The 16,428-nt window shown below is 48.5% G+C and overlaps 1 protein-coding gene across 3 annotated transcripts in view; it reads right to left on the bottom strand.

Annotated features, from left to right (window-relative positions):
* Positions 1-16,216, bottom strand: part of LOC133348896 (E3 ubiquitin-protein ligase DTX1-like) — a 31,037-nt gene extending 14,821 nt beyond the window's left edge. For 2 of the 3 annotated variants that reach the window (XM_061561991.1, XM_061561994.1), the window contains exons 1-2: positions 15,883-16,216; positions 14,704-14,823 (exon numbers count right to left, since the gene is read on the bottom strand). In XM_061561991.1, the coding sequence (XP_061417975.1) occupies positions 14,704-14,823; positions 15,883-16,048 (286 nt within the window). In that variant the 5' untranslated portion in view covers positions 16,049-16,216. The remainder of the gene's footprint in view (positions 1-14,703; positions 14,824-15,882) is intronic. The other variant, XM_061561993.1, reaches the window with a different exon arrangement.
* Positions 16,217-16,428: the final 212 nt, after the last annotated feature.

Genomic DNA, 16,428 nt, shown 5'->3' with positions numbered 1-16,428 from the left:
GCCTACGCAGCACCGACGCGTTGGTCTTTTGTGTCATTATGCGCGTCGATAGCACTTGGTAATCCAGACACCGCATTTCACGGCCAACGCATCTGGGAGGGCATGGCAGTGCAAGTGATATAAAATATTACGGGATGTCCAAAAAGCTATCATCCTTGAAAAAAAAAGTTGCAACCCTGCAATGAACTTGCTCATGCCACTGCTTGGCAGAACGATCTCAAGTGGAGGGAGATTCTCAAGGCTGACCACTTTTGTCTCCCCAGTCGCTAATGTTTTGCTCACTGCACCAGCTGCCCATGTTAAGGCTCAATCAACCCTAGGGGAGACATAGGGCTGATTCAGATAATCACGACTGTTTCGATTTAAAGCTTTCGTGACTGCAGGGATTCATCTTCTTGGTTCTTTCGGCAAAGTCACGTAGAAGGAAAATAATAAAAATAAAACAATAAAATACAATTCTCACGACGTTTCGGCCACAACGCAAGCAGCCGTCCTCAGGTGAAGAACAGGGCTGTCACCTGAGGACGGCTGCTTGAGTTGTGGCCGAAACGTCGTGAGAATTGTATTTTATTATGTTTCATTTTTATTATTTTATTATTCCATTCTACGTGAATTTACCGAAAGAACGAATGTTGGCTGCGACCGCCGGGGGTTGGTATGCACAGCGCGCTCACCATTCACTCCACGAGAGCTCCCTGACACCGTCACCCCACACACACACACACTCGGGTTGACACCGACTTAAAAAAGCACGTATGTATTCACAGCAGTGCCATCAAGTGTTTGGGCAACTGGGTACCACTCGCACAGTCGACGGTAAACACGCACGGCAACTGCCCTGCGTGGTTATAGCGGGGAGTGTGGTAACTGCGCGCAGCAACAGCCTGTGGTGGTTATTAGACCACTGTCGATCGTTTGTGTTTAATGCTGCACGGTGCCTGCCTCCGCTCTGGTGTTCACGCTTGCAGCCTTTCTAGAGTCGAACCAAATTACACCGCTCTCGGGGTAAGCGTTTAGCAGCGGCTACTCTAGCACCGCGAAACCCGAAATCCAACGGTTCGCTTAACAACAAAGCACTTTTACGAATCTCAATGGCCGAGGCATGAACTGGCAGACTGGCCTTTTTGAATGTCGATTACGAACGCAATGCATTGCGCGTAAATGTTAACATCAAAGCAGCGTTTTTTTAAATCGCACGGAAAGATTCGGGGCGGTGGCAAAACGAATATAATTTTTCTGCTCTCTGGGACGGAGCGGCTGATCAAAGCCCCCAAAGCTACAGTTGATTTGGATTAAAGGCTTAATACCTACACTGCTCTGTATGCCCATCGCAAGGATGCATTTCTCCAACAGAGAGCTCCTGATATGTCCAAATATCACCTACCACGACGGCTGTAGGAAAACCAGTACACCTATTTCATACTTTCCTCGTGAGCAATACTGCCGAATAGTTAACGAAATATATTCCGTGTATGTGTAAAAAATTTCCATAGAGGTCACTCCATGGTATCCTCTTCCGTGGGCCGTTCTATGACATGGCCTGATTGGAGCCTTTGACTCACGACGTGCTCGATTAGCACCAGTAGGATAACACATTCATCCAGGTCGTACTGCAATGCTGCATCTTCCGCATCCTTTCCTTGCAGAACCCTACCCATGTGACTCGTTCACCTTTACGGAAACCAGAGGTGGCAACTCTCCCACAAATCGATGTTTGTACGTTGCACTTAGAGAACACAGGAACATGCACACTCACAGCCCTTCTGTCAAACCACTGCTGGAAGAGGGTTATTTGACCATACCATACTTAAACGCACTGGTCAGCACAGGCTGAAAGCGTAAAGCATAGCCCTCGGTGCATAGTACAGTGCAAGTGGAATGCATTGCTCCCTACCGACAACGTAGCACCGCAGGAGCCTAAATAAACTACGTCAATGCATGGTGTTTGTCCATCCGTACACACATCCAGGCTCAAATTCTGCTAAGCTTCTAGAGAAATCTGACAAGATTGGTGGCATCCCGGGAGGTTTTTGGTCATGGGCAGAACGTGGCAAGGGCCGTTAGAACCCAAGCTGGAAACCGGTTGGGTCACGCTGACCACCGACAAGCTGGATCGGCACACAAACACGATGCGCGAAGTTAACGCACGAGCAACGGAGACACTCCTGCGTTGCTGATAGAGATCGATAGCGAGCGCGCCCTCGCACCGACTCATTAGCCTTTAGAGTGGCATCACGCGTGTCGATAGCACTTAGTAATCCAAACACTCCATTTCACGGCCAATGCATCCGGGAGGGCATTGCAGTGCGCGTGATATAAAATATTACGGGATGTCCAAAATGCTATCATCCTTTAAAAAAATAAAGTTGTAGCTCTGCATTGACTTGCTCATGCCACTGCTGGCAGAACGATTTTAAGTGGAGGGATATACTCAATGGTATTTGGCCTATTCTTCCACTCGGGCAAGATGTCCTGCTTAGGTGGGAATACCCACACTTCACCCCACCACATGCTCGCCATCTGCCGATTGATACAACTGTGGTGTATCCATTAATACTCCTGGGTGTAGAATTTGGACCAGTGACCTTTGGATTGCAAATCCAGTGAGCTAAACGCTTATCCTGTGGCAGCCTCCTTTATCATTTATTTTTAAAGAATTATATTAATACACCAGTCACAGCTAGATTTATATCAACAACACATTTGAGTAGTGAAGATTTGATAAGATGAATCTTATCCCTCGAAAACTCTACACGACAAGAATTGAGAAGGTCCGAGGTGCTCATCAATATAATAACGTAGTAGTTGGTATTTGCTCCATTCTTTAGCGGAAGGCTATCACGAAGGAGGTGTGTGTCACTCCAATTTGAAAGCAGAGGGCGATGTTGCTGTGTAATCCCAATTGAGCAGTTTGCAGCTAATTTCCCAAACTTGGACCGTGACACTGGCACACAGGAGCAATCGCACTTAAAAATGTCGTCAAGGGAATCTTGAACATCTGCCGCGAAGCAGAAGGCGCACATTTTATGGGTAATACACCCTCAATGATAACCAGGGCGGCCTGCTGGGTTCGAACCGTGAATCTCTGCAACAAGCGGTACACAACGCTACTGCCATGTGACCACCCCACCATCCTGGGTGTGATTGTTCCTGATGCTCAAAGCTTTTTGTTAAAACAATTACTAACAAAAATTCCTAAACTTCAAGCACACGGTTCAAACCGACGTTTAATTATGATTGTTTAATAATGGGTGGCACCCTTAATGCCGCGCTGTAAATTAAATCATGGCAAAAAAAAAAGGCAGAGACGACGGCAACAACCGAAACTTAACGGAGCCATTACTGGAACGGCAGTACTTAAAACATATCCAATTAACCTTTCGATCCCTGACCCACGCGACACTGCCCCCCCCCCTTTACCCCAAGGTCCATCCCGGCACAGATAGGCTTCTCGGCCCTTTGTGAAACAAATCCTCTGTTTGCTGCGGCCTGATTGATTGGCTTTAACGATCCTGGAATGCGGCTTTCGTGAAATGGCGAGGCCACTGACGGAATGTTGAGGTTTTTCCAAGCCAGCAGTCAACACGCTGCTGAGAATGAGAGCGCGCACGAAAAAAACGCGCTTGCAAACACACACACACACACTGAATAATGCACAGCCTGGCCATGCAGCTCTAATGGGCCGAGTTTCCCCTTTATTATACCGCAGTAATTAATGATCATCTGTGTTATAATGGCTTCGTTTCTGAATGGGCATGTGGAAACTTTAAATGGGCCTCAATGACCTTGGCTTGTAACAATCCTCTCCGCCTCCCCTCAATGACTCAAACAAACAAATGACTATCCACATATTTCTGCCAATGCCCGTTATTGTCATTGTGATCCCCTCCCCCACCACTCCCGTTCTCTTATTTATGAACTTTGCCAGATTCCAACATTTTTATTTATACTGCCCTAGCATCGTCACTTATAATGACACGTCCGATGCTGGCACCGTGGGTACCCCTGTGTTTAATCAGCTCATCAATAACGGGTGCTGGGGTGGGGGGGGGGCTCCCATTTTTACTTATTTCACGAGTGCCAATGTACAGCCTTTGTCCGCAACTCCATTGCGCGAAGGCCGCAACGCCACCGGGACGATTTACATTTTTATTTCCAGACGTTACGTCTTCCGAGGGGCGCTCTCTGCCGCATCGGCTCGCGACAATGGGCCGCCGCCGCCGCTATTTGGGAGCGGAACGAGAGCGGAGCGCGAGACTGCTGGAGGGCGGCGGGGGTTGAGCCGGGAAGGGAGGAAAATGAAAACAGCGTCGCCCACGAGGTTAAAATTCAACGGCGGGGGGGGGGGGGCACGCCACCCGCCGCAGGGCGCTGCGATAAATAGAGACGCCCACCGGCCTTTTCCGCATGCAGTGCCCTCAACACAAGAAACTCCGCATTCGACGAGTGGGCACATCTGACAGATTCTATTAAACGCTGCAGGACCCTTCCATCAAAAAATAATGTAAGAATTACATATTTACTTTGGGATAGAGCGATGATGCAACATTACTGAGCACTGCGCTACAAACTCACTGACCCGAGTTCGATTACAGAACACACATCGGCAGCATGATTAAACATGGTAAAACAAACCCCATGACTGACACAGCTGGAAACCTTCATTCAGCATTGGACTTGACAAAGGTCTGAATGTTCCTCTTGTTTTTTTCTAATTTTCACCATTTACTTATCCAGTATTCCCTCACTGAGAATCTGGATTCTTTAGTTTCATTAGGGCTCTGCATTGGAATTTTTGGCCAACTCATTTGTATGACATGGAAACTGTATTGGCCAGAGAAAGCCGACATGTGGATGGGCATAACTCAAGTCTTGCATAGATGGGTCATGAACCAATTTGCTGTACTACTATCGCACTGACCACAAGCGTAGCCGAGCTACTGTTGGGGGGCCAGGGAGGTCAGAAATCTCAGCACACGATAGTTTCTGTGCGATCTACCGGCTATTTAGGAGCACACGACAGACACGCACCACCGTGTGCCTGGTCAACCATAACAATGGAACATTTTTTGCTGGAACAATGATCTTACACGAGCGGCCTCCGGCTACAAACGAACGATTCAAACGTGCCAAACGTGAGACCCGCCGTGCAAAAATCGTCCGTGCTGCGCGGCGTCGCCGGGGGGGGTCCCGAGCCAAACGGCGCGATGCCCTTTTTCTGACGCGACGGCGCGAAGACGCCGGGGGGCTCATTGTGTACAGGAGCACGGCGGAATGCGCCGCCGGCGCCGCCCCCTCCTCCGCACGCGCACACACACACACACACACACGCCGCCTCAATCGCTTCACAGATGTCCGCCTTGCCGGGCCCCCTGCTCGCAATGGAAGCCCGCTTTTTCATACACGCCGGGAAACCACCGTGGCACCCCCCTTCGAAAAGCCCTCGCAACAAGCGGCCGCCTTTCCTTCCATCCAGTAACAACGTCCTGCCCCCCAACCCCACACACGCGCGTGCACGCTGAACACCACCGCTCGCTGCTGCCACTTACGCTATTTATCCCAGGGTCAACGGCTCCATTGTGCCGCTTGCCTCTGGGGACAATGGGTAGGGTCCACAGAAAAGGGAGTAGGGGGTTCTGATGCCGGAACACAGGGCCCTTTTATTCGGTGGCGGCTCGCCTCGCTCGCACCATGCTCGCACGCGCGCACCGCGCAGCAGACGCGCTTTTCAGAGACGAATTCCAGCGCCCAACCACAATGGTGCCTCTTCGAAGGCTACTGCACCACACCCCCTGAAAACCACCCCTACCCCCCCACAACTCACCCCCTAACCCTGCCCCTCCCCCCAGCCACTTCTATAACGACGGAAAAGCTATTCGAACGCCATCCTTTGGGTTTCTGGCCCGTCACCTCCCCCAGGACCCCAACGCTGCATGCACAGAAAGTGGCAGACGGGCTATTCAGGCGGAGGAATTACTCGCAAGCGCCGTTGGATAGAGAATATCGGAAAAGGCCAAGGAGCTGGGCTCGCTGCTGCTCCGCGAGGGATGGGGGCACGGAGGCTACAAGCCCCTGAAACGAACCGCGAACTCGTGGCTATGATCTATTCACGGGTCACATCAAACTAAAAATAAAAATCGCCACTTGGTTTTCGTTCAGCCGAATCCATACTGAACATCAAGTTCAAATTACGCAGGTGAAAAAATGCAACCGGAGATTCCGATCGTTTTCTCGCCACAAAAAGCCCAGGGAGGGGAGGGCAGGGTTGATGTTTTTTTCTTTCGGAGAGCCCACAATTATTTTTAGAGATTAATTACAAGACACCTCGCTAGTTGCGCGCAGTGTCGAGGTAACCCGGTGGGGCTCCCTCCGTACGCCGCCGCGAAACCTTTTCCCTTATCGACGCGGCTCTCGAAAACAAGGCTCCCTCCACTCATCGTGGCCACAGCTGCAGGCCAGGGTGGGCGGGGGTGGGGGGGAAGCAAGAGAAGTACGAAGAGCACGACGTGGGAAGAGTCCAACCTGCTGGCGCTGAAGGGCGACGCATCAGCATCAAGGATTCAACCATGTCTGCTGCGGAGGAAACGCTTCGTTATTAAAATGAGCACTATCTGATGCGCGCACGGTGTTGGGGTGTTAGCGCGATAGTGATCCTGGATTACTATCACTGTTTTCAGCTTGTAATGGGATTACCGTTGTTTTGCACGTACAGCCAGATGAAGACTTAAGACTATTTTTTGTTTACTCCCTTTAAAAGAAACGATTTTGAAACTAAGAAAGGGGAAATGGTGGGAGGCTGCAGCTTGGGTTAAAGAGAGGACAGCTGCAGCCAATGCGTACGGGTCATGAATGGCACAAAGCCTACAATGGTTTCAAAGTGCTCTCGATTTCCAGAGTTAAGTCAAGCCAACAATCACTTCCCTTTAGGAAAGCCACCATAATCAGACTAAATTACAGTGATACCACAGTTAGAAGTACCAGTTGTGTTACTTATAAAATGCTTATGACTGAATCATCACAAGTGTGCCTGACCACATCTCATCTCAGAAGCCAAGCGTGGTTGAGCGGAGATAATTGCACGGATGAGTGACCACCATGCACGACAGGTCTTATAAACTGCTGTGGGTCCTCGTGACGTTGTCAGCAACAACAGTGCACCACTACCTATTGTTGTACTGTGCTTCTATGCTGACACATCTATGCTCCCGCCCCATCAACCCCGCCCCCAGACACTGATAGGCATGGTGAAGCCCAGCCAAATAACCCCGGCGACCTGCACGGCATAGGTGAGGGTCCTCATCACCCAGCAGCGGACTGACCAAAGCGCCACACAACACAAAACTTGAAAAACACAATTGCGTCATCGGCACGACCAGGGACCGATTACTTCTCGAAAGTAAACCCCCATCGCACCGCACACCATATGCCGGTGCTTCCCGGCGCAGTTGAGTGGAATATTCAATTGCCACGTTGCGCACGCGTACACAAGCATATCTGGCGGGCAACACCTGCCGTGACGTGCGGCGTTTGCGCTAGCGAGCCGCCCGTCGTTTAAACATCCACCATAGAGGCTCGCGGCGCCTGGGCTTGCTCAGATAAACGTGCGCACACAATCCCCACAGCCTCCTCCTACCCCGCCCCCCCCAATCGGCATTTGGTGATGAATGCAGCCGTTTTGGTCGGTGGGCATTTGTGTGCAGTTTTTTTTCTGTGGAGAGAAACTCATTAGTGTTTTCTGATGAGGGGGGAAGGGGAGGTGGCTGACCAGAGCCATTTAAACCCAATGCAATTCACACCTCGCACACAAACAGAGTGTTAAATTTCGGTGGCTGCAATTACAGAATCGTGGCACGCTCGTCGGGCGTTAAGGAATTGCAAAAACATTGTACCGCTATTGACACGGGGAAGTCACAACACGTGGTGTGAAAAATAATAACAATACTAATTTTGTTCTATTCGTTGGGCAGGACGTGTCGCCAGAAGGGATGGCGTCCAACGGTCCGGCGATCGTGACCGAGTGGCAGCCAAAGAATGCAACGCGGCGGAAAAAGGACTTGCACAGAGGAGGAGGAGTGATGAGATGAGGATTGTGTGATGGTGCTGCTAGGTGGATCGTTACACTACGGAAATGTCAAAGGCAAACGGACTTGACGAGATCTTCATCCAGCAGTCGACTGATCGCGGCCAGTGATGCACGATTCACGCCGCGATTCGAGGGCCCAAGTGACACGGCAAGCAGGAGGGTTTGAGGGGAAAATAGGCTGGTCGGTGGTCAACTCAATACTTCACCCCTTTATGAGCTGATATAATTGAGTAGCCACTATGGTACGACTAGCCCCCCTGGCCATGGTAATGTAGAATTTACAGCTCTGCTTCAGGGCTGCAAACGTTAGATGACAACCACCCAAAACTCCTGAGCAGAGAGGCACCGTGACTCAAACTTTTTATTTATTATCTATCCGCAAAAAACCTCAGACTCTTTCAGTTGGGTCCTACAACTGCACATGCTGGGCCATTCTGCACTTGGGTGTTTTACAAACGAAAGCAATTAAACAAGAAATCCTGTGAAACATGCGTCGCGCATACCAAATCCACCAGACACCTTGCAACAATCGTTCGTGTCATCTTATGTGCGTGTCCGGCCTGGTGGCTCAGTGGTAGAGCGAGCGGCTCGCTATCGGAAGGCTGCGAGTTCAAATCCAGGTTGGGAGTGGGGGCATTGACTCAACCCACTGTCCCTCTGGGGTCAATAAAATATATACCACTTTGTGGGAAGGTAAATATTGGTTGCTTTATTGTTAGACTCAACCCCCGTCATAGGAATGCGACGTTTCCACCACTGGCTAGTGGCTATCGGTGGGAAACAAGCAAAGCGTCAACGCTGATTTGAGCAAGGCTGTACTGCGACTCAACAACAATAGCCTTATCAACTCTTAACGTGCTTTCAGTAGGGTGCTACAACTGCCCGTGGTGCCAAATCTGTATCGAGTGTTTTGCAAAGTAAAATAAATTAATATCGTATAATAATCCGCACAAAAATTCACGTATCTACATGCCCGAGTGAACATAGAACTTGTCACAACTGTTTGTGTAATCGCACGTAAGCAATGCTACAGCCACTGCTTCACTCATGCCTCTCAAATCCTGTAGAGTTATCACCCACCCTTGTACGACTGTAATCATCCATCACGAACATGTACGCGCGTGCTGAAGACACCTAATATTCCCGCTTTATTTTTGAAAGTCGGTAAGGGTGTTGTTAGCAGCATTCCGCCATGCTAATGGGTGTGCTTTTACCACCATGAATGCTGATGGGCCAACCCTGCGAACATAAACTCAGTAATTTTTATAAATAACACGTGCGGAACAGATTCAGAGCCTTCTTTCGTTCGAACCTTGAACACGGGAAGTTCTTAGTCTGCGATAAACGCCTGCATTGCGTGTGCAGATTTGTGAGCGAGGGCATGGTGTATGTTTGTGCGAGTGGGGGGAGCGGTAGTGCAGTAGTTAGCACTACCAACCCGGCGACCCGAGTTCAATTCCTGCTCACGACCAATAACAGTGGTGAATAATTGAACCGGTCCTTGAGTACCTGGTGCGGTGTAAACATCATCACAAGGAAGACAAGGCGGCCGGGCGGTTAGCGTGCTGCGCTCCCAACCCGGTGAGCCGAGTTCAATTCCCGCTCATGGCCAATGTCGGTGACGAATATCTGAATCGATTCTGGGCCTCCGCAAGGTCGACTCGGCCTCAAATGAGGCTATACGGGAGATCTTTGTATACCACTTTGCACTTAATAATAACAATGCAACTGAAAATGTATTTATCTCTGCACATTCGTCAATAGCAGCAATCTATAAGGAAAATAATATATTATAGATTATATTTTGGCCAAAAGTGGCGAGATAATCTCTAAGTGTCGAGTTGTTTTTTTTTATTATTTTTTGTTCTTGAGGCCCACTGCCAACATTTACAAGAAAATTTTGGGTAGAAGCTACCACGTGAAGCTCTTTAAAAGACTAATGAATTATACATCCCTTGTACAAACAAATAGTATAGTCATTTGCACACTCGCGACGATGTACGAAATGTCAAAATTCAATGTCGCTCTCCGCACCCAAACGAGCAATCTAGCGATTGCATCTCTGTTGGCGTCCAGAAGCCAGAGCCGAAAATGCAGTACATGCAATGCAGACAAACGTACGTTTTTGCGATAAAACACTGGTGGTGCTGCATATACACACATAAGCTCAAGATATTCGTCAATAACCCCATAGTAGGAAGTAATATATTTAATGGGCCAATGTTTTCATGCAATGGCCCATCACATTTTCACCCATCTAAATGTCTTGAGAAATGCACTTCACAACATGCCCCTGTTTCCCATTTGGCTGCCTTGAAGGCAGCAACCTTATTCCGGGCACCATGGCAACAAACGACACATGCACACACTAATCTGGAGACGCTAAACACCAGCTGAGCTGGTCGGCACACAAACCGCATCATGCTACCCGAGTTGAGACCCTCCAGCATCTGTCAACACAACACTCACGGTGTTACCTGCAGTGCGACTGCGTAGGTTTTCGCGGTGGTGCTACATATACAGCTGTAAGATCGAAGATGCTCTCTCCACAGCTCGAAGATGTGTATTTTAGGTTGTTGCACGTAGCGTGCGGCACGATGTCCGACGTTTCACTGGAGCCTTTCTGGGGCATCACGGTCAACACGTGCCCCAAACACATCAGAGAGATAGTACCTGCACAGCAATTACACAGACGCTGCTGCAGAGAAGCGCTCCACTGTATTCTGATTAACCTTGCTGCAGCGCACGGCCCCAGGAATACGATGTCCTCCAGTTAAGGAGTGTCATGACAGCCTAATGAGATTTGAGGATTTATCATCTGTTACCCGCTCGATGCGAGGTGGGCGTTAAACGCCCTGTGGCGACATTTACAAGAGAGAGAGAGCAGGAAAAGTTGCACAAACGTCGTAACTCACATCTCACGGAAATTGTATAAAAACAAAACACCATTGATATTGTCTCTCCTTACGGACAGCCTACCCCCTTGACAGGTGACCATGGAAACCAAACCATCACAGGCAGAAAAAATAATGCGCATTGATTCAACACGATATTATTACCAACCAGGCCTCGAGCACAAAAATAATAAATATCATTGGGCTCTCGTGTAGTCAAATGAAAGTCACTCGTAAATAAGCCTTGCAAACAAAATGGGACCTTTTTGTCAGTATCAAAGTATGAAAGAATAAGAAGAGGTTTACCCTTTCTGGCAATAAAACAGGTGTTAAGATGTTTAAACACCAAATAAATACCTTTTTAACACGTAGGCTTTCGCAACCAATATTATTCATAATCAACGTTTTTGGGTTAGATCGCGTTATTTATAAATGTGTCGTAACCCTCCACCACCCGACACGGCCAATCAGCAAAAGAGTGTCACGTTGACAAAAGACAAATAGTTCACTGCTTTACCCCACCGGTGTGTTGAAGCGTGAAACCACAACATTTACTATTTTTTTTGTTGCAAGGAATCAAGTCGGCATATGCCACACGTACTCGTTATGAACATGAAAAAAAACATGCTCTGATAATATATGCAATGTCTTTGAAGCTGATTGGCCTACACCAGAGACAGCCTTCTTTAGGGCCTAGTCCCACCAGTGTCAGAGCAGAGAACGCTAAAAGGCGAACAGTACAAAGACGATGCACGATCAAAGCATTTATAGCTTGGGGTGAGCAGCTACAAAATGGGACCTTTTTTTCAGTATCAAAGTATGAAAAAATAAGAATAGGTTTTACCCTTTCTGGTGTTAAGATGTTCAAACACCAAACAGAAACCTTTTGCAAGGAATCAAGATCGCCTTGCAAAGTTTATGAAATAAATTACAATGGGGCCATTCGTGAATAAAGGTGAAGAAGAATTATGTAGATCTATACCCAGGAAAGCCTCCCTGGATCCAGACTTTTGCTGGAGGGTCCCTGGATTTTTCGAATGTTTCACCAATTCCACAAGTAATGTTTTACTGGAATTCTGAAACGAAACAAGCTGTGGGCTTGCAAAATTAGAACAAGTGAATCTTATGGCAGGACCCCGGAGTCCCATAAGCCCCCGGTTCTCGCATACACTGCGCTGCGACGTCATTTTATGTCGATGAGCTGTACACGATGCGCCAATCAAGGTTTCGTTTCTTCTGTGCATTCGTCCTCGCTGCGCTTGGACGACATGACAACAGAATGATCCGCACCAGGTGGGTCACGGCGTTTATGTGTGCGGTGGGGCAGAGTCGCCAAAAGTAAATTAATAAATTATGATTTTGACTTCCGTTTATTCATGACCATGGAATCACGCCATAAGTTTAAATTACTGAAGGAAAAGTTTCCTTTTGCTAAAATAACCCGCCACCCGCCCCCCGCCCCCCACCCCCTGAGACTGTGAAATCCAATGCAATGTTTTCCGTCAAAACACACCAGAGGTATCAAGGAAAACGTTTAAAAATACACAGTGGTATTTACTTTCTTGTTTAAGTATGAAAAGGTAGAAGTAAAACTATGAATACACCACGCTGTAAAGTGCGGTCACGTACGTCAGGCAACCTCGCCACAATATCATAAAGTCAACAAACACATTAATGTTACACCGTTAATGGACCCTCATATGGTATGAAGGCCATCCAAGAATTTTACTATAACAGGGAAGTGCTCTAAACGGAATGTAAAGAAGTTAAGTTTCTTTCCTATATATATAATTAATTAGTAATGCGGTTATCTCGAGGACAGTACCTATATTTTGTAGTTTACAGAGCTTAAAATATAAGGCTAAGAAGTGCAGCTAAGTGTATATTACATAACTAAAGGAACCACAGCAATGCCACTTGAATGGGTTAATGTTTCAGTTGTGTTCCGCAAATAAAATAAATGACGTCACAAGTGCTTTAATGCAGAAAGGAAATTACGTTTAAACCATGGCCCTTTTGGGCCATTATTCAAATGATTGTGGTACGCGTATTACACTTTTATCAATACACTGCTGGATAAGGGCCTCCCTCCCCTGCAGTGCGAGTCACGGCGGTTATTTAGAAATACTTCACCATGCTGGCCAGTGTGGGCTGGTGAAGGTGGGTAGCATAGATGTGTAAGAATAACAGTCTGAAGCTTGACTTCATATTCTTTGGGTCTTTCGGTAAAGTCACGTAGATAGGTTCAAATAAAATAAATAAAACTACGACGTTTCGATCGCAACACAAGCGTTCATCATCAGGAACAAAAAACGAACGCTTGTGTAGCGATCGAAACGTGGTAGTTTTTTTGTAATTTTCGTTGAACCTATCTACGTGACTTTACCGAAAGACCCAAAGAACATAAAAGTTTGTCCAAGCACAGCACGACACTGGACATTGCTGCACTGTGCTTTGCCAAGATTAAGGTTCCCAAATAAATGGTCTCCCTGTTCAAATGAGCAATGGGATCATGCTCATCTATGCTGGCACCACTTGAGTCCATGATATGTCCACGTTCCCATGGTGGGGGTCAGTTATCCACCGACTTTTCACACCAAGTGTCAACCCTGCTCACAATCGCTTCCACGCCGTCGCCCACCCTTTTGGCCCCACCCCCCTCCCTCCCGATACGTTCCATTCATTGGCTACCACATTCTGATGAGCTCCCCCCCCCTCTCCTCCCCCCTCAACTCGCTTTAAGGGATTACATCTTGAATCATTGCCTCACTTGATGCAGCTAATCTGGCTGTGACGGTCCCACCTGATGACGGAGACTTGTGTTGCCTCCGAAACGTCGTGATCTTTATTTTATTTTATTTTTATTAATTTTGATGTTTTACCTACGTGACTTTACCGAAAAAACCTAAGAATATGAACCCTGCTCACATTAATTAAACTTTGTAAAAGCTCCCATGACGAGTTATGCAATGCATGGTGAATAAACAAAGTCAACGCACCACAAGAGTGCAGGGTCAATAAAAGATGTCCCACTTTGAGATGAGCCCTATGAAGAAGCTCTGGATCAGGGCCACCAAATGAATACGGACATCCTAACTGATCAACTTTTACACAATACAGAGCTGTCAATAAAGCTTCACCAATAATTATTTAAGAATTATAATACAGCTGTCTTGACCTGGATGATTATAATCCTGGCAATATATTCCTTATACAATTCAGTTTTCGTCTTTGTTGCCGGAAAGTTTGAGTGGTCTTCACCTGCGCATAACAGAAGCATCTGCACACAATCACCGCCGAAAAGTTGGCGAACACCCGAACCTCTGAGATCGATATGATGCGTGTTGCCAATGCCATGGAGGACATTGAGGTTTAGAAGGATAAAACTCGTATGATAAAATATTCATACGACTGTATAGTTTTATCGACCAGGCTCAACATTCTGCCAAATTATAATCCTCTAATAATAAATGATCAAATATCAGTCACCCTGCACATATAAAGGGTGTACGAAAAAAAAAACAGACCACACTGCTGATGCGACTTAAAAAAAGCCAAGACCGATGGAGAATGTCTGCCATAACGCTGTTGGAAAACACTGATCGGGAAAGGTTTTACATGCTGACGAAAAAAAATTCAGTTTTTGTTGAAACATTGCTGCAATAGACCCATGTCTGTGTGTCATGTTTTGACATGTGTCAGTTGTGCAGCGTGTGTGTTGCCTACCTGTATCCTGGCGGAACTGGCACATGGATTTCAGATCGATGATATAGGAGGCGAGGAGAGGCTCAGCCTGCCCGAGCACCACGCTGCCACCGCCACGGGTGCTTCCTCCTCCACCACCTCCTCCACCGACGCCGGCAAAAAAAAACCACGACCATCATTACCATTACCTCCACAGCCACTCTTTACCATTATTAAATTCGCCACCGCAAACATCATCTACTCCATCACAATCATGACCACCAGCACCACCAAACCGCCTCGATGTGCCTGCAAATACCCTACACCACCTCCCTCATTCCCATCAACACCACCACCACCAATATCCGCAATAACGACCATCATCGCAATGCCCTCCACCCCACCTCTTCATAGATTATTCTCATTACCGCCACCCTCGATTAAGATGAACTCCCATCTCCACCACCATCACCACCAATCCCCGGCTCCTCCATAATTCACTTCCCCCCCTCACTCCGATGTGCCTACTACACACGCCAAAAAAAATCCCCACTACCAATATCGCCTCCACCAACCTCAACCAATCATCGCCTTCCTCCACCACCTCCACTGTCACCACCGCACAACCATCATGACCCCCCCTCACCCCTCCAATTACCTACTAGAGGATTCGCGATCGCCGCCTTGATGTGCTTGCACACTCGGCTACCAGAATGTTGGGCCAAATGAAGTTAGCGAGCACCTATTAGGGGCATTGGGTGGGTGGCCAGCAACCATGCCCGGCCAACTTTGTGTCTCTCGAGCGGCGATGTTTACACACCGCACCAGGTACTCATTTGAGGCCGAGTCGACCTAGGGGAGGCCCGGGATCGGTTCAGATACTCGTCAGAGTTGGCCGTGAGCAGGAATCGAACTCGTGTCGCCAGGTTCGTAGCGTTGCGCGCTACATTATCGCCTCCCACACCACCACCACCTGCACAACCATCAGCATCCCCCACCAGCCTCAAATGTCACTACACCACCACTCCCACCGCTATAACCATCACAGTTCGTACCTCCAACACCACGACCACGAACCATCCTCTCACCCTTCATCACCAACCACCACAATCATCAACCACCAAAAAAAAACACCTCCACGTCGACCACCACATCCCCCCACATCCCTCAAAACCCACCATAAAAGGCAACGGCGTCTCTCCCACCCCCCGCCCACGTTACCTGCCCCGCGGGTCCCGATAGCCGTCTCGATGTGCCTGCACACGCGGGAGCTGTACGGCCTCCAGCGCTGCTGCTCGCTCAGCCACTCCCATACGACCACCAAGCCCGAGCCAGCCGGCGGAGGAGGAGGATGCAGCAGCACCACGGCCCCCGCCGCCGCCATCATATATTACCGTGCGTCAATGCTATAAATACAATGATTGTGATTGCTAGCGTATGTGTGTATTTTTTGTGTTGTGTGAGTTGTAAACAGAGGCGATGACGAAGACAATCGGCGCCAGCAGCAGCAGCAGCAACTGCGACCTCCGCCTGCTGTTGTCTTCGTTCCTCTGGCAGCTCGCGCGTGACACTTCCGCTCTAGGCCACCGCCCACTTCCGCTCTAGGCCACGCCCACGCGGTGATGGGATCCGGCCTCGCGATTGGTCAACACGTTGTGGGGTGGGGGGGTGATTGGGGAGAAGTTGGGGCGGGTGTTTGGGGGGAGGCGATTGGGGGGGGGGGGCGATTGGGGGGGTGATTGTGGGGGCGGTGATTGTGGGGGCGGT

This window comes from Lethenteron reissneri, chromosome 28 (genome assembly GCF_015708825.2).
Source record: "Lethenteron reissneri isolate LAM-NWPU_2019-01 chromosome 28, ASM1570882v1, whole genome shotgun sequence".
In the NCBI taxonomy this organism is placed as follows: Eukaryota; Metazoa; Chordata; class Hyperoartia; order Petromyzontiformes; family Petromyzontidae; genus Lethenteron; species Lethenteron reissneri.
This window is presented reverse-complemented; position numbering and strand designations above follow the sequence as displayed.